The 21,266-nt window shown below is 39.3% G+C and overlaps 1 protein-coding gene across 1 annotated transcript; it reads left to right on the top strand.

Annotated features, from left to right (window-relative positions):
- Positions 1–13,588: 13,588 nt before the first annotated feature.
- Positions 13,589–18,334, top strand: FAM237A (family with sequence similarity 237 member A). The gene is made up of 2 exons (XM_028112130.1): positions 13,589–14,000; positions 18,195–18,334. The coding sequence occupies exons 1-2, from the start codon at positions 13,589–13,591 to the stop codon at positions 18,332–18,334; spliced, it is 552 nt and encodes a 183-aa protein (XP_027967931.1).
- The last annotated feature ends 2,932 nt before the right edge of the window (positions 18,335–21,266 follow it).

Here is a 21,266-nt window from a genome sequence, read left to right as displayed (position 1 = left end):
TCATCTCTTTGTTTGGCAAAACCTTATTTTGAAGGTTAGTTAAATAGCTCTGTTATTAGTTTGGTTGGAACACTTTGTGTATATTTACAAGAGGAAGATAAATTTTGAATTCCTTGCACAAAAAGTGATCGATATCTAAAATTGAGTTCCTTGCACAAAAATGTGATTGACAGCTAAAAATAATGTCGACATCTTGCTTTTGAAACGAGATATTTTTTTTCCCATCACAGAAAAATTAAAGTCTGGAAGCACCCCTAACAGAAAGTCCCAACCCCTCCTACTACTCTTCTCCCCCGTCTAGATTTTATGAGAGCCTGAGAATGTCTCCACCTCCCTATTCAGTGTGAGAGAGGCTATTATATAGGATGTGTTATGCGGTTAACCCTTGTCCTGGGAACCATTTTAGAAAAAGGGAGACGTGTAGTGTCAGCACTCTGTTGGGATCATGGTTCTGGACAGAGTATGGTTGAACTATGGTGATTTAGAAATGAGGTGGGCCATATTTGTAAGTAAGACTTTTCAAAAATGGCCAGAGAGACAGGGCATGAGTCTATTAGCAGATGAGCATGGCTTTAACTTTATTTTGTTTGTTGTTTTGATTTCCCCTCTATTTTGCTGTTTTTTATGTCTGAAACATTTACATCTGAGGCAGGTAAAGAAATGGTTCAATGGGTTGTGTTTGTTTTTGTTTTTTAAGAGAGGGGAGGGGCAGAGGGAGAAGGAGAGAGAGAATCTGGCTCCACACCCAGCACATACCCCAATGTGGGGCTCAATCTCACAACCCTGAGATCATGACCTGAGCCAAAATCAAGAGGCAGCTGCTTAACTCACTGAGCCACCCAGGCACCCTGGTTCAATAGTCTTTACGACCAGCAGCTCACCAGAGTGTTTCAAAAACTGCCAGGCATTTGATGAAATGTTTGATACAAATGCTTCTGGTATGTGGGTTGTTGCCTGACATCTTTCTGGTCTTGACATGGATCAATGCAATGGTTGTATAATAGATCTTCTGGAAAATTTTTTCACTCTTGTTACCTTGTGAGCAAGAGGTGTTGAATTAAAAGCTCGAGAAATTTGTTCCAATATCAGAATTTTCAGCTGGGGATGACAAGTTATGTTAGATATCAAAAGTAGATGTCATGTTTGATAGCAGAGGTGGTCAGTTTTCTGATAGCAACTCTGGATCAGGTTTACAAGTTGAAAACAATCACAAACATATGCGCAAGAATTGGTAAACTTCTCACTAAGATTTAATTGATGCCTTGGCTGATGTCACACCTTTGTTAGAGTCTAGAAGTTTTCTGCAAGGGTACTAATTCAAAACCATGTATTAATGGGTGTCCCAAGGTGTCAGGTATTCATCTGAATAGGGAATCCCAAGATGGGGTGGGTGTATGTATACATATACACACATATAAACAAACACCTATATATACATATATCTATTTGAATATGTAACATGCTTTTCCAAATCTGTGCCTATATAAATTATGCACAAATTTAAATTCCCTTAGAATATAACCCTTAGATATGTCAGAAGCATGGGGCCTGTTAAAAGAAATTTACTTTTCTTCAGGAACTGCCGGTCATTACGGAAGGGGTAGTTCTCCTATCATGTGGAAGGTTTTCAAGGATGAGGTAGGGGAAGGGTTAAACAGAAGCCTGATTGCAGAGTGGCTGACTGATAGAGGCATGTGCTCTCCACATATCTTGGTAGGTTTAAGTAGTTTCACATGTGTATGCCTAATGACACTTGAATTTGGTTGATACTAGTCAATTTTACAAGCATAAGGGGCTGTGATTTTGTTGTAATGAGTACTAATGCAATCTCAAAGCTTCCATGGATTGAAGACCTAAAAAAGTTAGAGGACTGAAGTCAATTGTGCATTAAAGCCATGTTTTTCTTCTCAGTCTCTATTATAAAACGTGATTTCATTTCCTTCATTTCACTCTTGTTCTTAAATTATCTTGTTTATGTGTTTACTTAAATATTGTTAGTGTTTTCCAGTAGAATGGAATTTCCACAAAAGCAAAGATTCTGCTTATCCTGTTCATTGATATATATATCTCCCATGTCCATAACAGTGAATGGCAGTGTGTGTGTGTGTGTGTGTGTGTGTGTGTGTGTAATATTGAACAATGAATTGCTTTGGTTTGGGTATATGTGTTAGTATATTTCAATACCTTGTCCTTTGCCTCATCTACTGTATTCCCCATTAGCTTGTGGATTTATGAGTGGTTTAAAGCATATCTTGATGACCTCTCATTGCACCCAGTAGAGGACATGTTTTGAAACAACAAATATTTGGTCATCTCAACAATCTGCTTTCTGCTCAGGAAGATGCTGTGGATAGACCCTCACATTTCACTGCCTTGACTTCCCCTCTTGAAGAAGCACAGGGATGGGACTGGTGGTCAAAGAAAATAGAATGTGGTCATCCTAAGAGAGACTAGAGTTCAGGGCAGGTTGTTATGATATGTTTCTCATTTCCCACCTTGTTTTATTAGCACTAGTTAAATGAGTAGGTGCTCTAATAGAAAATATTCTAAATAACCAAGAAATTCCAGTTTTGGTGAATGAAATTCTACATCATTTGTTTTATACGAGGAAGGAAGAACATAGCTTAATAAGGTCTTTATCTTAAAGACCTCCCATAGGTGATAGGGACTTAAAAATTTTTTTTATTTGAAATATAGATAATCAGAATCAATTCTGGATATACTCTATCATTAGTCCACTGGACTTTCATATGCATGTATGTATTTATTTACTTACCTACTTATCTATCTAAAATCCTATAATAAATATCCATGAATCTACTATTCAATGTGATAATTAATTAACATTGTTTGTGTGAAACTCCTCCATCTTGTCCATTGAACTCCTCTCTCCTAATTGTAATTACCACCTTGATTCCTATAATAATAATTTCATTGCCATTTGAAGCACATAGTCATATTCTTTTACATATTCCTAATAAATGTGTAGTTTGGTTTTAGTTGTCTTAACTTTATAAATATGGTATTGATATTTTGTATATAATCTTTTGGGACTTATGTTTTCATCCTCAATATTATATTTATAAAACCATCCATGGTGTTCCAACTAGATGTACTTCATTCGTTTTAACTACTGTGAAGTAGTAATTGAAGTAGTACTACAATTTATTTATTCCCTACTCTTTGGACATTTGAGTTGTTTCTGGGCACTTGGTACATGAAGAGTATCTCTGTGAACATTCTTATACATATTTATTAGTGTACAAGTGCAAGCATTTCTCTGGTGTTTACATTGAGAAGTAGATACTTACTCCTGGGGTATAGCAATGTTTAACTCCTTTCTACAATGATTATACCACTTCTAATTCTTAATTTCAATAATTTTCTAAACTCCAGGATTTCTAGATATTTATTTAATCAGTGGATTATTGCCACAAATCATAGGTAATAGATTGATAAAGCAGGAAAGAATTTTGGGATTATCTAATTGGACTTATATAATTAACAGAAAACATTGATGCATAGGAAAGTTGAAATGCTTAGCTCAAAGTCCTAGAAACAAAGGGCTTTCAGATACATCCCCAAGTAGTTTATGCAGCCATCACTGCCTTCTTACTAGCATCTTCTATTTCTCAAATACATAATGTTAGTGAATAATATTAAGACTTCCATTTTTAAGATAAAGAAGTTCAGACCTAAGAAAATAAAAGATAAGCAGCCAAAGAGTTATCCCACTTTAGGGTTAAGTTTGCATGGTTTTCCATCAGCTCGTGTTGCCTTCTGGGGCTGACTCTGCTGATTGCTTCCCCGAAAGCCATTCCCAGCTCCCTGGACAAAGCACTTTACCCTCTTCCATTGGCGCTCTTTCTCCCAAACTTACCTGCCTCCCTAAGTGACCATGTGACCTACGTGTAGCCCATGAATTTAAGTCTAAGGCCATTGATAAGGGCTTTAGAAATGTTTTCATTTTCATGATTAAAAAATAATAGAAGTGGCTAGGCTGGAACAATCCTTCTATCAACTTCCTGCCTTGAATGTAGATTTGATGCCCGGAGCTGTGGCAGCTAACCTGAGAGTCCAAGGGAAGGAAGGTTAAGGGAATAAGAAATGTAGGGCCTGATATTTTTGGCCACTGAACTAATATCAGCACCTACTCGTCTCTAGACTTCTTATTGGGTAAGAAAAATAAATCCCTTTTTATTAAAGTTACTGTAGTCGGGCTTTCTGTTACTTGTAGTTAAACGCATTTCTAGCTGATACAACATGTTACAAAAATGACCTCAAACTAGATTTAGAATGTTTCTCATTTTCCAATGACTGAAAATTAAAATCTTATCATTGAATGGGACATGTTTTTTTCCTCAGGGAAAATGATTTTATACTTTCATCCTTAGCATCTACTTTTCGATTATAGTCTTTCAAGCAAAAGCTTCATTTCAGAGGCTATATTCATAATCATATCAAAGTAATAACTCCATTCAGCAAAAGCATGATAAGAAACTTGGGGCCCTGGATAAAGAAAAAAAGAACTAAATGCTGACTGACATTTTAATTTCTTTCTCCAGCCATAAGAAATTTGACCAATACAAAGTTGATTAATGACACTCACTACTCCAGTCTCAGGTTCAAAATGAGACTGTTTTCATAAATAAATTCAACCCACATTGATTAAGAAGTTATTATGTGTGTGTTCGGCTCTGAAGCTGAGAGTAGTCAGACATGATTCCCATTCTGAAGGAATGGTTGGGGTACGAGTAGGAAGGTGAGGAGAAACAGATAAGCATGTATGTCAATTAAAATACAGTAAGTGCATAATGAAAGTATGAAAAAAATTGTGGCAGAACAAAGTATGAACAAAATCTGATGCAGAGAAAAACTAACTCCCTTAGAGGCACATGAGTCAAGGAAAAGTTCCTCATCCCAGGAGCCCTGATCATACTGTGAGAGTGAGAAGTTCTATGCCTTCAACATACGGGCCTGTGTCCTTATCTGACCTTCTCACAGATGTTTTCTTCTTGGCAAAAATCCATGATTGTTCCTGGACCCCTGACTTTCTGGCTGTGAACCCCTGTACTCCTCCTACATGTGTTGAAGTAGAGCTTTTATGTTGTTTTTTGCTACTCTATCATAATTGAAGCCTTAGAAAAAGAAACTTACTATCACTAAAACCTTAGACCTTTGTTATTACTGCTTTGGTAGATAAACCAAATTGAAAACAAATCACTGGTATCGTAGCCTCCTTTGGAAATGAGAGTCCAAAAGACAGGACTTACTAGGGTCACTTTTGAATGACTGGGATTATTGCAAGAGAAAACTCTACTCTTGACAAAGCCATAAGAGTCCCTATGGGTTTTGCAACCTGCTGGAAAGAATGGGCAAAGGATAGATGCGTTTTGAGAAGTATCTTTGCAAAAAACCACCACTATGCCTATGATCACAACTACAGTATCTTTACTTGTACAAGTACGAAAAACATGAATGAACTATTCCTGTATCCCCGAGTAACTTTCCTTTTCTGCACATTTTAGAATCAATGTCCAGTATCATCTGACTACTTCACTGCAATGTGTCCTTATGAATTTGATAACACTTAAAGAATGACTCATCCACTTACCCCAATGGGCATTCCAGGAAATTGTCCTTGTTTATTGCCATCTTCAAATTATGGAAAAGCATAAAAGAATGAGAGAAAGTAATTATTTTTACTCTCTGGTCCTAAATGTTAAAGAAGCACCCAATTCTTAAAGGCCGTCCCCATCATTTGCAAATTAATGTACTGCTGAAGATGCAAACTATCTATATAACTGCGCTCAAATTTCATTAAAATTAATCGGAAGTCCCTTTTAATGTCTTTGAGAATTGCTTCAAGTGGCAAAAATCAGGAAATCTACGCATGGGGCACATTCAGCTAATTGCGATTTACTTCTCAACTAGTCATTCTTTTGCCCTAGGCTGCAACTGCATCGAACTGAAACAACTCTTTGGATGACAGATGCCAGTTAAACCAGCTTTTGCGGCATCATGTAATTTTACATGACCCATTCATTTTCTGCATATTTTTAACAAGTTAGAATGATGATGTGATGGATTGGTTCCAGATGTAAGCTTATTAAAATTATTCTCTAAGTTGGACCTGCCATACACTACCGAGCTTGGTACTGGGGAGCGAGTAGGGGAATGAGGACAGAATGTACAGTGAAGAGAACAGACACTGGCAGATAGTACGTGTGTTTGTACAAGTACACTATTTAGGACAAATAAATGACAATGAATAAAGCTAAGTTTTGGAACAGACCATGTTCTAACTCTTATCAGCTATGTCACCCAAGGGAAATCGCTTACCTTAACAGCAAACGGGGAAAGAGGGGGATAAAACATGTTTTCCTTAGGGTCACATGAAACCAAGTATATGAAAACGATGTTTTGTAAAATACTGCTGACTAGAAGTCGGCATTGTTAGGGAGTTTAGTTTATGTAAAGGAAGCCACAAGAGTAAGATATCAAACCAAACATTTTTATATGTTAAACAGAGTATTATGTGTTTCATTCAAATCATTTGGTGGCAGCTTTTGTTTTATCTAAATTCAAGAACTAGTCTGCTATTTTTCTCCTGCAATTATTATAAAGTTCAGACGAAAGACATATATTTCTTCCCAAGAATCTCTCCAGATTTCTCTGTTAACCACGGAGTACTAAATATACATTACAACAGAGTATATAGTCATTAGAATTCCTTTCTAAATAAAAATAAGCAATAAGATGACTATTTAATTTTCAAGTGAAGGTGGTAAGTTGTGTTTATGAGAAATGTTTCATCAGGGCATTATTTTCCAGGGTGGTACTGTAGAAGTTTTACCGAAGGTCAAAACTTCCAGTCCCAAGTAATTATTGAAAAAAAAAAAGTATATGAATAAGCACGAGCTAGACTTCTAAAAAATATATGTTTAAAGCCTTTACTCCCATTGGCCGGAGATGTTGTAGGCCATCTCGTTGGGACAGCAGTGTCACACAGCCTCAGCTTCTATGAATAGGGGCAACCATTTCAGTTCATTATCTTCAGACTACAGGGAAGGAGGAGCTCATCTACAGTGGTCTCTACCTTCACTCCATCTCAGTCACTCATTTCAGTGGTCATGCTCAGAATTCAGAGCTGTTCCACCACTAAAGTGTGAAACATAAATGTCCCTCTCCCTGACTAGAACCTTCTTTCTTTATTCCTCTCACAGCTGCCCTTTTCCCTCCCTCACCGAGACCTCCAGTTTCCTCTACTTCCTTCTTTCCTCCTCCACCCCAGCCTCATCTCTTTGTCTAATTTGGTTTTATGACCTTCAGTCCTTTGCATCCTTCTTCATCAGTATCTACTCAACCAAACTCTAACACTAGGTCAATGTAATAATGACCATTCTTTTTCTCCTATGTTAAGTTGGATGGACACTGCAGGAGAAAAGTAAGAACCTGCATTTTTCAAGTACTTGCTACATGCAGCCCCATTTTAAGTATTTTCCGTGTATGATCTAATTTTACTTTCACTAGCCATAAGAGAAATTTTTGCCCATTTACAGGCAGGAAAACTGTTTCACAGAGACCAATCTGCCCAAAACATTACATCAAATCAAAGATGCAATCAACTGTAGACATCCCATTATTTTGAAGAAGCAAAAGAATGTTGCAATTCTAATTGCAAGGTACCATCAGCTGATAGAGACATTCTGATTTCAGTGCTGTTAAATGTGGAAAAAAAAATGCCTCTAAGAATCAATGAAATATGGCAAGTGAGAAAGATGTGGTGTAAACCCAGGCAGTTTGGATACAGAGCATAAAAGTCTTCATTGTTAAGTTATTTTGCCTCATAAAAACCAGGGAGGCATGCAAAATGGTTTGTTACAAATTTATGCTCTCAAACTTTGCCTGAGCTTTTAGTACTTTCTTTAGTCTCTCTTATCTCCTCTCTTCTCTTCAATAATTATCCCAAAGTCTTTTCACTCTTCAATTCACTCCTTAACATCTCCCCTCATTCATTTCTTGTGGATGACTATGCATCTTAACTCCTTAAGATAATTGAGACCATCTCTCACCATCTCTCTCAACTCTTGCACCCCTTCCCACCGTACTACCTACAGACATATCCACATCCAGAGATAGCCCCCCTTCTTCCTTGTTCATAGAGCAAGCTATGCCCCCTTCTGTTAACCACTGCGTTTGTTTGTTTGTTCTTAATTCGTATTCCCCTTGCTTCTTGTTTCCTCTGAGATTGTTAGTCGTCCTTCTCTTCTGAACTTCAACTTCTCTCTCTCTAGTGGTTTCTGTCCCTCAGCCTGTGACTATAATAAAGATCTAACCCCTAATCTTCTGTTCCAATCCTTCCTCCTCTTCTTTTCTAAACTTCATAGAAAGTGCTTCATGGGGGCTGTCCAAATTTCTTCACTTTCCGTTTCTCCTCAGCCCACCACTCCTCCCCGAACACTCAGTTGAAATTTTCTCTTAATGAGCAACTTGGCAGCCTTCTATTTTTCAGACTCAATGGAAAATTCTTTGTCTTCATTTTATTGACCCCCTTTCTGAATCGGTGTGATATGGTTGATTTCTTCCTTCTTTGTGAAAAATCTCTATCTCATTGGCTTCTAAGGCACCACACATTTCTGGTTCCTTTTAACTCGGTTTCTTAATCACTTAAATGTTGGCCACATCCTAGTTTCTATCCTCTGGCTACTATTTTACCCACTTTACATACTTTTCTGTGAGTGTTTTAACTATTGCCTACGGGTAAACGTAAATCCCAAGTCTAGACTTCTTTCTTGAATGCTGTATCTCAAGTGTTTATCATTAGTCCGCAACTTTGCCTTGCCTATTCAGCATCTCCATTTGGATGACAGTCGTCTCAAACTTGACATCTTGAAAACCAAATTCTTGATGTTTCTTTCTCAAACTTGTTCCTCAAAACACTTCCTCTCTTGGCTGCTGGTAATTCCAAACTTCCAGTTGTTTAGCTCCCAAAACTTGAAGTCATCTTCAATTTCTCTCTTTTTCTTGCAGTCTGCTTTCATGTCATCAATAAGTCCCATTTTTTCTATCCTCAAAACATATTCAGAATCCACTTACTCTCAGCTACTCCACTGCTACACCTTTATTGAACTCTCCATATCTGATCTGAATTTTTGTAGCAGCTCCCAACTGTATTCCCTGCCTCTGCCCTGCCCTGTCCAGTCAGTTCTTTATTGAGCAGCCAGGATGGGTTTCTGACCACCCCTTGGGCCTCACTTCCTACCGCTATACCCAGAAAACACTTCTCACAATGCACTTGGTCCATGCTTCCCTTGTACCCTACTTGGAGCATTCGTTCCTGTGTTTACATATGACTCACTCTTTCACCTTAATAGAATTTACTCAGTATTTCCTCACCAGGAAGAGCTTCTCAGTATTCCATATAGAATAGCTCTTCTCCACATCTTTTTTCAATCCTGCTTTACTTTTTCGTGATGATCTTTTGCTTTTTCTTATCATATCTGACACATTACACATATATTTTGGGGGGGCTTCAGAATGATAGACTCTCATTATTGACTCATACGTGGCACTATTTGTTTATTTAATTAGCTAGTTATGTGTTTTTGATATATAGCTGTAAACTCAATGTTCAACACAGGAACTGGAAACACAAATCATTATAAATATATGTAATTTTTTAAAAGAGTCATCCACTTATTTTAGAAAGAGAGAGAAGCACAAGCGGGGCAGGGAGGGGCAGAGGGAGAGGAAGGGAGAAAGAGAGAGAGAAGCAGACTCCCCACTGAACATGAAGCCCTAAATGGGGCTCAACCTGAGAACCTGAGACCAGAGCTGAGCTGAAATCAAGAGTCAGGTGTTAGGGTCCCCTGGGTGGCTCAGTTGGTTAAGCGCCAGACTCTTGGTTTCTGCTCAGGTCATAATCTCACGGTCTTGAGATCAAGCTCGGACTTGGCCATTGGGCTCTGTGCTGGGTTTTGATACATACATAGCATCTAGAATAGTACCTGGCACATAGGCACTGAAAAATAAAGTAAGCATTACGTATTTATATACCAATGTTTTCAAAGGTAATGTCAACATGCTCCAAACCAGAATTAAATCCTCACAACCCTACTTCTGTTCTCCCTTCTCTCTCTATACTCCTTTCCTTTCCTTTTCTCCCTAGAAACACAGAACTCCTGATTGCTCCCTCCATGTCTTCGCTCATTCTGATTTCATTGCCTGGAGGAGACTATCCCTTCTCCTTTTGGCCCCAGGACACCTATATAACTCCTTCTTCAAGAAGTTCATCCATCACTTCCTCAAAGATACCTGCTCTTCCCTTTCCTTTCCACAGGGTTCTCCCTGTGCTCACACACTTGTGTTTCTCTCGTGACCTTCTCCAAAAGGCTGAGAGCATCTTGAAGTACAGGAAGCAAGTTCAAGACCTCATCCATTATCTCCTCCCCTCCATCTTTAGGGTGTAATTAGAAGCAGACATTAGCATGCTCGGGTCACAGATTGAGAAACTGAAGTACACTCCATCCAGTTTCAGAGCTGAAGAAAAAGCCCAGAACCCCTTAGGAATCCTTTTTGGAGTTCTATTTCTATCCCTTGGGTAGCTGGTCAGTTCTTGTCTTTAGTAAACCTTGCTACAAGCCTGGGTTCCTCCCTGTGCCCCTCTGGAAAGTAACCATGGATACTATTGAGGGGGCACAAAAGCCTTCAGTTAATGGAGACTACAAGTGGATTTTAGGACACTTAGAGGGTTTTGAGGTGAGGGGCAAACCCTGGAAACACTTGCAAAGGTAGGACTTTTGCCTCAGGCCTCCAGGCTGGGTGTGTTTCAGTTGAGGTGGACACTAATGCTCAGCAGAGCCCTGGACACTTGACAGGGCTTAGCCCCACACTAAGATATTAACTAGCTGTGAGTGGAGCACCAAAAAGGAGTCCCAGGCGGAAAGCAGGGACGGGGCTGTGAATCTGGAGCGGTGGGCTGACACACTTGTTGCCAGCAACAACCCGGGCTCCTGAGGGGATCCAGGCCACAGAACTGGAGGCAAAAGGGGTCTCCTTGTCCCCAGACAGCGGGGAGCTGCCAGCGACGCCATGTCCCTCCCTCCCTCCGACTTTGCCCCAGGTGCGTTTTTCTCCTCCCCGCCAAGGACTGCAGGCAGGCAGGAGAAATTCACACCCAGATGTCTTTAAGAGGTGCCCCATTTCCTCTGAGCTCTTTCCCACCGCTGTCCCAGTGCCCACGTGCCTTCTCCGACCCGAAGAGTCCCGCATCTCTTTATTCTCAAACAAGGCTCCCCTGAAGGCTGGGAATCTGGGGAGCCCCACTCGCTCCTAATCTGTGGTGGAGCTGGGTCCCAACTTTCCAGTTCCTGCCAGGAGCGTCGCGCCTTCCGAGGTAAGACTGGGAAGCCAAACCGCATAAAGACTCAGTTTCACTGGGTGGAGGGTAGGTGTGCGTCAGGGTCAGTGAGGGTGTGTGCGGCTAAGCCTGCTTGTTACCTGAAGTGAGATCTCCAGGGGAGGGAGGGAGGAAGAGGGTTCCGGAGATGGACTTGGGGGCGAGAGGTGGCAGCAGTTCCCGGCGCTTTGACGTAGACTTGGAGAGGCGCCGAACACTCCCACTGCTTAAGAGGCACAGTAGCCTTCAGGACGCCGGGGCTGGGGACCGTCACTCTCTCGGGAAGCAGCCTGAGCTTTTCCTCTTCACACACTCCAGGGAATCCAGGGAGGGTTGAGCCGGTAAGTGCGAAGGGGTGCCCTCCTGCGACCTGGGAGTTGAGCCTCCGTGTAAAGAAAATAATGGGGCACAAAGGACACAGTGGGTCCTTGGCAGCTCCGCCCTAAAGAGGGTGAGGCCATTGAACCAAGTGTGGGATCGGGACGCAGCGAGCCCAGCGCGGGGCTTGTAGCGGGGCGCACGAAGGACCCCGGGGCTGAGGAACTTCCAGCCTCGGGGAAGACTGTCCTGAGAAGGGAACCTAAAGGAGCCGATATGAGTGCTGTGGTGGGAGCAGACAGGGAGTCCCGGACTACACTAACTTCAGCACACTGGACAGCGTCCCGCCCTCGGTCTTCCAGTAATTTAGCACTGACACTTGGACATATTCCCTAAGAATAAATAGCCTTTGGGGCAACTCGACTTTGATATTTTAGTTCAGAAGAGGACATATTGAATATAATTTTGTTCAGGGAGAGATCCTGTGTAAGTGATCTGAAATATTTTTGAATAACCTTGTATCTCAACATGCCTCTTCCAAATACGAATGTGCATGTTCAAAGGCATTCCCGAAATACTGATTTAAGGGTGCCTCAGTATGTTCTGCTGCTGTGTAGAAGAGAAAGATTCATTCTTATGGTGTTATACTTAAATGTTCCAGTATAGACGTATTCCCATGAGCTGTGCCTTGCTTGCCTTCTTGACACATCTAAAAGGTTTGGGAAATATAAGATAAAACTGAAAGTGAGCTGTATATGTCTTCCTGTTTTTCCTTTATGTTAGAGTTGTTTAAGTGTGATACACATTTTGGGTAGTCTTAAAGAGTCAGATAAGATTATTTGTCCCTTATTTTAGGGACATTATATCTCATTACACTTGTCTGAAGTCTGAAGTGTAACAATAATTTCAAAGTGCTATATACTTTAATTTTTTAAAGATTTATTTATTTATTAGAAAGAGAGTGGGGAGGATGGGGCAGAGGGAGAGAATCTTCAAGCAGATTCTCTACTAAGTGTGGAGGGGATGGGGGTGAAGGGCAGGGCTTGACCCCACCACTCATGAGATCATGACCTGAGCCGAAACAAAGAGTCCTAGGCCCAACCAACCGACTGAGCCACCCAGGGGCCCCTATATAGTTTAATTTTATTGCAGCAGGCTTTGAGAGCCAGAAAAGTTGAATGAGAGGCAAATGCTTTCATTAAAATTCTTGAGATTCATAGCAAAAAGAAAAAAATGATAAAACATTATGAAAGTTATATCAGAATCGTAGAGCATTTTTAGGTGTTGATAAAATGTCAATTGATTCTACTCTAGTGGATTGAATATATACCCCTTCGTTCCCATACTTTTAGCACACTACCTTATGTTCATTTTTATTTAGAACATTTTACAATTCTTAACGCTTTTTAAAAATTGAAAGTCACCCCAAATAGGAAAACACCTAAGGATAAAATATATTAGAATTCTTAATTGCATGGGAGTCCTGGATTAGAATAGGTAGGCTAAACTATGATATTATAGAACAATTAAAGCCATGCAGCAAGATTTTAAATTTTTACTTAATAGTTTTTTAAATTATGTTCCTCTGTCCTAGGGAAAAACAAGTTCACTTATTCATCTCATAAAGGAACATGTCTTAGGAATAAACACTTCCTAATCTAAATATCTTGGTTTTATACTACCTGGCTTGGCAATGAGTCATTTTAGATAGAATGGGACTTATGGGAGGAATGATAAGACTTTTCCTAAGGACAATGGTGTATTTTCTTTGCTGGAACCAAGGTTTTTAAAGGCATAATTATTTTCATTACTGAGTGGAGTTCAAGCAAGGATTTGTAAGATATTTCCATTCTATGCAGTTTCAGTGCCATGGCCGATCCTGGGAACAGAAGAGGGATCTACTGCCCCCTGACCCTTATCTGCTCCCTGCTCATTGTGGGAATGTGCTGTGTGTCTCCTTTCTTCTGCCATAGCCAGACAGACCTGCTGGCTCTTAACCAAGCTGATCCTCAGTGCTGGGAATCTTCTTCAGTGCTCCTCCTGGAAATGCAGAAGCCTCGAATTTCTAACACTGTTTCAGGTTTCTGGGATTTTATGATCTACCTGAAGTCATCTGAGAACTTGAAGCATGGGGCACTGTTTTGGGATCTGGCCCAACTCTTCTGGGACATCTATGTGGACTGTGTCCTCTCCAGGAACCATGGCTTAGGAAGGAGGCAATTGACTGGGAAGGAAGAGAAAATTTCGGCAGTGCATCCACAGCACACAGGGAGAAAACAAGGTGGTCAACTCTAGGTCCCATGTCTTTCAAAAGGGTCAATCAAGTATGAATGTGCTCAATTGTGAGGAAGGGGGAAATGGCTTTAGGGGGATTCATTGCACTCTGAGGAGTGAACCCAAGAGCACACAAAAGCACACAAGTGATAGGAAGATAGCACTTCCTTTTGTATTTCATGGGAGCTGTTTATATCAACATATTGTCCTCATTCTCATACTTCATGTGAACAACAGCAAGGAAGAGTAAAAAGACAAGGAAGGAGAAGCATGATTCCCAAAATACAACACAAAAGTATAAAGTGATTAGCCTGAATATTAGCAGTCATAACCTGTCTTTACATGCTATGGATTTGGGAAGATTTGAATGTAAGTCTGGGGAATATTCACAACACACAAGCTCTCACCCCTTGTAAATAGAAAAAAAATGGCTTCCATGTAAATGGAGGGGCTCCTTGCAATGTACTTAGTTGGTGAAGTGAAGGGCGGGAAATCTGGCTGGCTTGCAAATTCACTCCTTGTTGCTTTTTGAACAAAAATCTCAAATATGTAATTAACTTCCAGCAAGCAGAGTGATTAATTTTTAGTAATTTGGAATTTCCGGCAAATTTAGAGATTCTCACTGGTGCAAATATTATATTCAAAAACAGTCTTCTCTGGGGGCACTAAAAGAAATATCCTTTATAGAATTAGGATTAGAGCAAATGAGCCCCTGTGAGTAAGCTGAGAGATAGATAACTTAGCCCTATTCATATTGTTTTTGTTCTTTTTTTAATGTTGTTTCAACCAATGAGCTTCCAATCCTTGCAGCAAAATCTGTTTGGGTGGTAGTAACTCTTAGAATTACTTATCCACTAGTGCAAAACTGAGGCATAACTAATTTTTACATTTGTATATTTTATTGCAAGAATTGTTATATATCCCTATAATTTCTCTCTTAGACTAGCACTTAACAGTAATAGTTCTATATTAATCCTTTCCCAAGATATTGTAGAGCCTTTATATATCTAGTTTGTTTTAACCTCACTAACTAAAATCCTCATGATTTGCTGATCCATTAAACCAGATAATCCACTGCTGTACTTTATAGATAAATTTATTATTTTGGCAAGCGTTATTGTAACTTAAACCAATTTCCATTTTTAGAGGAAATATTCTTTTACCACAGCTTAGCCACTAAAGAAATAAAAAAATGTCTTTCAATGTTGGTTATCAATATTTAAAAACCATTTTAAACAGAGGCTGTTCAGACATCAACATCCATAGAATTGGGTATTTTCTTCATTTGTAGTCTAGGACTCCTTTTTCCATTCTTATCATATTTAGTTGTCATACTCATTACCACCAATATTTATTGGGGTTTTTTTTTTTGTATTTTACACTCACTTTAAATTACTAAAGTAACTATAGAATAAATGAAAATAATATTTGTGTTCAGGCGAACATGAAAATAATTATATACGCACACAAGGTCTTTCTCTAAAATAGCTTTCAGTTTACTTGCTTGCAATGTTGCTATCAGAACAGTCTGAAGCTACATGTAATTTTTTGAGCATATTTCAACATAGCATTTCTATCTTCTTCTTCTTTTTTTTTTTAAAAGTAGTAGATTTATCTTCAGCTTTGGGAACCACTTCTTTTCTCTTGCTACAGAGTTGCTGTTGACCCAGCTGGTCTGCAAACTTTAGCCAGAGTGGCTATGTAGCAGGAGGGAATATTTTACTTATTGAAGTTATTTTATTTTTTTAACTTTTTTTAAGATTTTATTTATTTGACAGAGACAGAGACAGCGAGAGCAGGAACACAAGCAGGGGGAGTGGGAGAGGGAGAAGAAGGCCTCCCCCCAAGGAAGGAGCCCTATGTGGGACTCGATCCCAGGACCCTGGGATCATGACCTGAGCCAAAGGCAGACGCTCAACGACTGAGCCACCTAGGCGCCCTATTGAAGTTGCTTTAATGTTTGACATAAACAATTGTTTGTAGATCAGGAAACAAGACTTTCCATTTGGATTGTATAATCACAGTCAAAGAGGGTCCTGGGTCAAGGAGACACCATGGCTAAAAGTTAAATAGTTGCTGGAACATTGAGATTTCATCTCAAGAGGTTTGATTAAATCTCTAGTGGCTCAACTGGGCTCTGGATGTACCTGCACAGATTCTCCACTAATTTTTTCTATTGTCCTTGGGGGATTACCAGGTTGGGATGGGGGTGAGGGTGAAGAGGTGTTTGTCTCTATAGTTCTCGGGGAAATCAAATCACCAGAGCAGAAGGAAAGAACTAATGTGTTTACATAATATGCGAAAAGGTTTTTGTTATTTTGATGTCCTCAAATTTAAATAGTTTATTTTTTTAAGATTTTATTTATTTATTTGACAGAGAGAGAGAGAATACAAGCAGGGGGAGCAGAAGTGGGAGAGGGAGAAGCAGACTTCCCGCTGAGCAGGGAGCCCTGTTTGGGACTCGATTCCAGGACCCTGCGATCATGACCTGAGCCAAAGGCAGACGTCCAACCCACTGAGCCACCCAGGCGCCCCTCAAACTTAAATAGTTTAAACACACTTGAGAAATGTTGCTATGAATCATGCTTTGTTAAACATAAAACTCCTATATAATTTTGTAGGTTAATATATACTGGGCCAACAAAAACGAAAACAAGAGATATTAAATAGCTATGTAACTTCAGTCAACTTCATTAACTTATTTAACCCTCAGTTTCTTCATCTGAAAAAGAGGGGTGTGGAAAGAATTAGAAGGCCCATAAAGTCTCTTTACATTCTCCATTCTAATGCTCTGCAATTCTATAAAAAAGGAATTTATGAAAGGCATGTATTTAACTAGGGATAGAGTCTGGAAGAGCTTGACCCCAAAGACAGCTTATTGAGCTGGGTGATGACCTGGATACTTTAGTTGTTTATAACAATACTCGGCAGGAACAGAGGGCATCCAGAAATGAGAATTCCAAAAATTCCGAGGGCTAGAGATATCATCACTTGGGGAAAGACTCAAAAGATCATTGTTATTTAGTCTAGAAAGATATGAGTCAATAACTGAATGCTGAAATATCCAGAAGGTGTGAAGAGGGTGTAACCCAGCTTAACCACTAAATTATGATGCATTATGTCAAGGCAGAGAGAAAGAGAGAGTTATTAATTGATTTAGGAAAAGAATATGCTGATAAGGGATTTTGAAGTATATCCTTGTTTTCGTCAAAAAATAACGGCCTTTTCTTTCAACTAACCTTGCTCTGCCAGTGAGAGAAACAGAAAAGCCTGCCTGCCTGAGACTGGCAGTTTAATATTCTAGAAAAATTGTGAGTCTTTGCATTCCTTCATGATGAGAAAATTAAAACTTAGATTTATAATTTGATGACATTTGCAGTTGGTGTCTAACTAGCTGGCAAATGTTAGTATTTATTTTTTCAACACCAAGCATTAGAGAAAACAATGCTTCAGGAAAATATATATAATTAGTTTCACAAATGCTTGATTTTTTACCTTACTTATTCCAAGAATTTCCTAGGAACATCTTCAGAAATTACTCATCTAGAAATCTATCCTAAGGAAACATTCAGAGATGTGGCCAACAATGTAGTACAAAGTTTCACTGCAATACTGCTTATAATAGCAGAAAACTTGGAAATTGTTTAAATGTAATGGTTGACTAAATTATGGCATAAAGTGTGTATGCATAAAACTTTAATATAAAAAATTATATAATGATCATTTTCACCTTTTTAATCAGAAAAAACATCTTAATACATATATTAATTAACAAGGAAATGTATTTATTATAATTTATTTTAACTAAACTGCAAAGGACACATAAACAGATTTACATATACGCTCCTGCAATAAGTTTATAGAGACTTTGATAGTGACAGAAACAACAAACTTTATTTTTTATTTTTAAAGATTTATTGGAGAGAGAGAGGGGGAGAGAGAGAGAGAGGGAGAGAATGGGGGGAGGGGCAGAGGGAGAGAATCTTCGAGCAGACTTCCCTCTGAGCACGGAGCCTGAGGTGGGGCTTGATCCCATGACCCATGAGATCATGACCTGAGCCAAAACCAAGAGTCAGATGCTCAAATGACCTAGCCACCCAGGTGCCCCAACAAACTTTCTTTTAAACCCAATGTATTGATATTTAATTAACCTGAGAATAATTTGGTGCTCTAATAATGAGTTCTTTTTCTCTACTTTCAGGTACATATTCTCAGCAACTAAGAACACCTTTCCTAAAGAAGAAAGAGTTGATTGAAGGTTTGATAAGCATGCACTTGCATAGGAGTGGGTCTAAGTTCATCGGAAAAGTCGCCAGTGGCCTGGAAATAAAAAGAAAATAAATCCAACCTCTGAGCTAACTCACATCTTGGAATTAAAAACAACCCACGTTTTTCTTGACTATTGACCATTTGTTTACTTGAAATGGTGGGAATGTCCAGAGATAAATCATAAGCCACATTCTCTCAGAGTACTTACTTAAGCCTGCTAGCATGTTCCTTCAAATGGTGGCTTTACTGCCAAATCATCCCACTGTCTGAGAGAGTTAAAATAGCTTCCAAAGAGGACCAGGGGATTGAGCAAGTCAGATTGTATTCACTCTGATAAATTGTTCTGGGATGCTGGATATTGTTAATGAACTAGAGGGCCATACATTTAACTTGAATACACTGCATGACTTCCAAGCCATTAACCACTGCTTATGTACAGGCATACACAGGACTATATTTATTAATTACCAGTTACTGACTGTCTGTAATACCTAAATCTTGTTTGAAAGAATATTTTTGAATACTATATAAAACAAAGAACAAACAAACAAAAAACATGAACAAAAATGGCAAATAAAGCATTCTTCTAATGGAAACAAAATTAATAAAAGCTCTGGACCCCAAGTAACATTATTGGACTCTCTTTATTTCAGTATTTGGTGTTACCATTACTGATAATCTAAACTCTAATAAAATAACAGTAAGTATAAGTATTTTTCGATTAGCATATTTTCTATTTGATTAGATATTAAAACTCCATAAGTGGTTAGTTACACTTTGCATTGCTGAACAGCATTATAATAAAAGAATCCATAAAAAAGTTTTCTCTGAAAAATGAACAGACCTGATGAGGTTCACAGTAGAGAAGTCCAATGAACAAATGTATTTGAGATCTAGACACAATGTGATTTTTAAAATTTTTTTATTGTTATGTTAATCACCATATATTACATCATTAGTTTTTGATGTAGTGTTCCATGATTCATTGTTTGTGCATAACACCCAGTGCTCCATGCAGAATGTGCCCTCTTTAATACCTATCACCAGGCTAACCCATCCCCCCATCCCCTCCCCTCTAGAACCCTCAGTTTGTTTTTCAGAGTCCATCGTATCTCATGGTTCGTCTCCCCCTCCGACTTACTCCCCTTCATTCTTCCCTTCCTGCTATCTTCTTCTTTTTCTTTTTTCTTAACATATGTTGCATTATTTGTTTCAGAAGTACAGATCTGTGATTCAACAGTCTTGCACAATTCACAGCACTCACCATAGCACATACCCTCCCCAATGTCTATCACCCAGCCACCCCATCCCTCCCACCCCCCACCATTCCAGCAACACTCAGTTTGTTTCCTGAGATTAAGAATTCCTCATATCAGTGAGGTCATGTGATACATGTCTTTCTCTGATTGACTTATTTCATTCAGCATAACACCCTCCAGTTCCATCCACGTCGTTGCAAATGGCAAGATCTCATTCCTTTTGATGGCTGCATAATATTCCATTGTGTATATCTACCACATCTTCTTTATCCATTCATCTGTCGATGGACATCTTGGCTCTTTCCACAGTTTGGCTATTGTGGACATTGCTGCTATAAACATTGGGGTGCACGTACCCCTTCGGATCCCTACATTTGTATCTTTGGGGTAAATACCCAGGAGTGCAATTCCTGGATCGTATGGTAGCTCTATTTTCAACTGTTTGAGGAACCTCCATACTGTTTTCCAGAGTGGTTGCACCAGCTTGCATTCCCACCAACAGTGTAGGAGGATTCCCCTTTCTCCACATCCCCGCCAACATCTGTCGTTTCCTGACTTGTTAATTTTAGCCATTCTGACGGGTGTGAGGTGGTATCTCATTGAGATTTTGATTTGGATTTCCCTGATGCCGAGCGATGTTGAGCACTTTTTCATGTGTCTGTTGGCCATTTGGATGTCTTCTTTGGAAAAATGTCTGTTCATGTCTTCTGCCCATTTCTTGATTGGATCATTTGTTCTTTGGGTGTTGAGTTTGATAAGTTCTTTATAGATTTTGGATACTAGCCCTTTATCTGATATGTCATTTGCAAATATTTTCTCCCATTCTGTCGGTTGTCTTTTGGTTTTGTGGACTGTTTCTTTTGCTGTGCAAAAGCTTTTTATCTTGATGAAATCCCAATAGTTCATTTTTGCCCTTGCTTCCCTTGCCTTTGGTGATGTGTCTAGGAAGAAGTTGCTGCGGGCTGAGGTCGAAGAGGTTGCTACCTGTGTTCTCCTTTAGGATTTGGATGGACTCCTGTCTCACGTTTAGGTCTTTCAACCATTTGGAGTCTATTTTTGTGTGTGGTGTAAGGAAATGGTCCAGTTTCATTCTTCTGCATGTGGCTGTCCAATTTTCCCAACACCATTTGTGGAAGAGACTGTCTTTTTGCCATTGGACATTCTTTCCTGCTTTGTCAAAGATAAGTTGACCATAGAGTTGAGGGTCCATTTCTGGGCTCTCTATTCTGCTCCATTGATCTATGTGTCTGTTTTTGTGCCAGTACCATACTGTCTTGATGATGACAGCTTTGTAATAGAGCTGGAAGTCCGGAATTGTGATGCCGCCAGCTTTGCTTTTCTTTTTCAACATTCCTCTGGCTATTCGGGGTCTCTTCTGGTTCCATACAAATTTTAGGATTATTTGTTCCATTTCTTTGAAAAAAGTGGATGGTATTTTGATGGGGATTGCATTGAATGTGTAGATTGCTCAAGGTAGCATTGACATCTTCACAATGTTGGTTCTCCCAATCCATGAGCATGGAACATTTTTCCATTTCTTTGTGTCTTCTTCAATTTCTTTCCTGAGTATTTTATAGTTTTCTGAGTACAGATCCTTTGCCTCTTTGGTTAAATTTATTCCTAGGTATCTTATCGTTTTGGGTGCAATTGTAAAATGGGATCGACTCCTTGATTTGTCTCTCTTCTGTCTTGTTGTTGGTGTATAGGAATGCCACTGAGTTCTGTGCATTGATTTTATATCCTGC

This window comes from Eumetopias jubatus, unplaced genomic scaffold, assembly GCF_037043125.1.
Source record: "Eumetopias jubatus isolate StellerSeaLion01/CBP00866 unplaced genomic scaffold, mEumJub1_p1.0 scaffold_3, whole genome shotgun sequence".
NCBI classification, from domain to species: domain Eukaryota; kingdom Metazoa; phylum Chordata; class Mammalia; order Carnivora; family Otariidae; genus Eumetopias; species Eumetopias jubatus.
The sequence above is the reverse complement of the archived record's forward strand: the minus strand, read 5'-3'. Positions and strand labels throughout refer to the sequence as shown.

Coding starts and splice junctions, on each gene's coding strand:
- FAM237A (XM_028112130.1), top strand. CDS start 13,589: ATGGCCGATCCTGGGAACAGAAGAGGGATCTACTGCCCCCTGACCCTT. Junction 14,001..18,194: donor GCACACAGGGAGAAAACAAG/GTGGTCAACTCT, acceptor CTCTACTTTCAG/GTACATATTCTCAGCAACTA.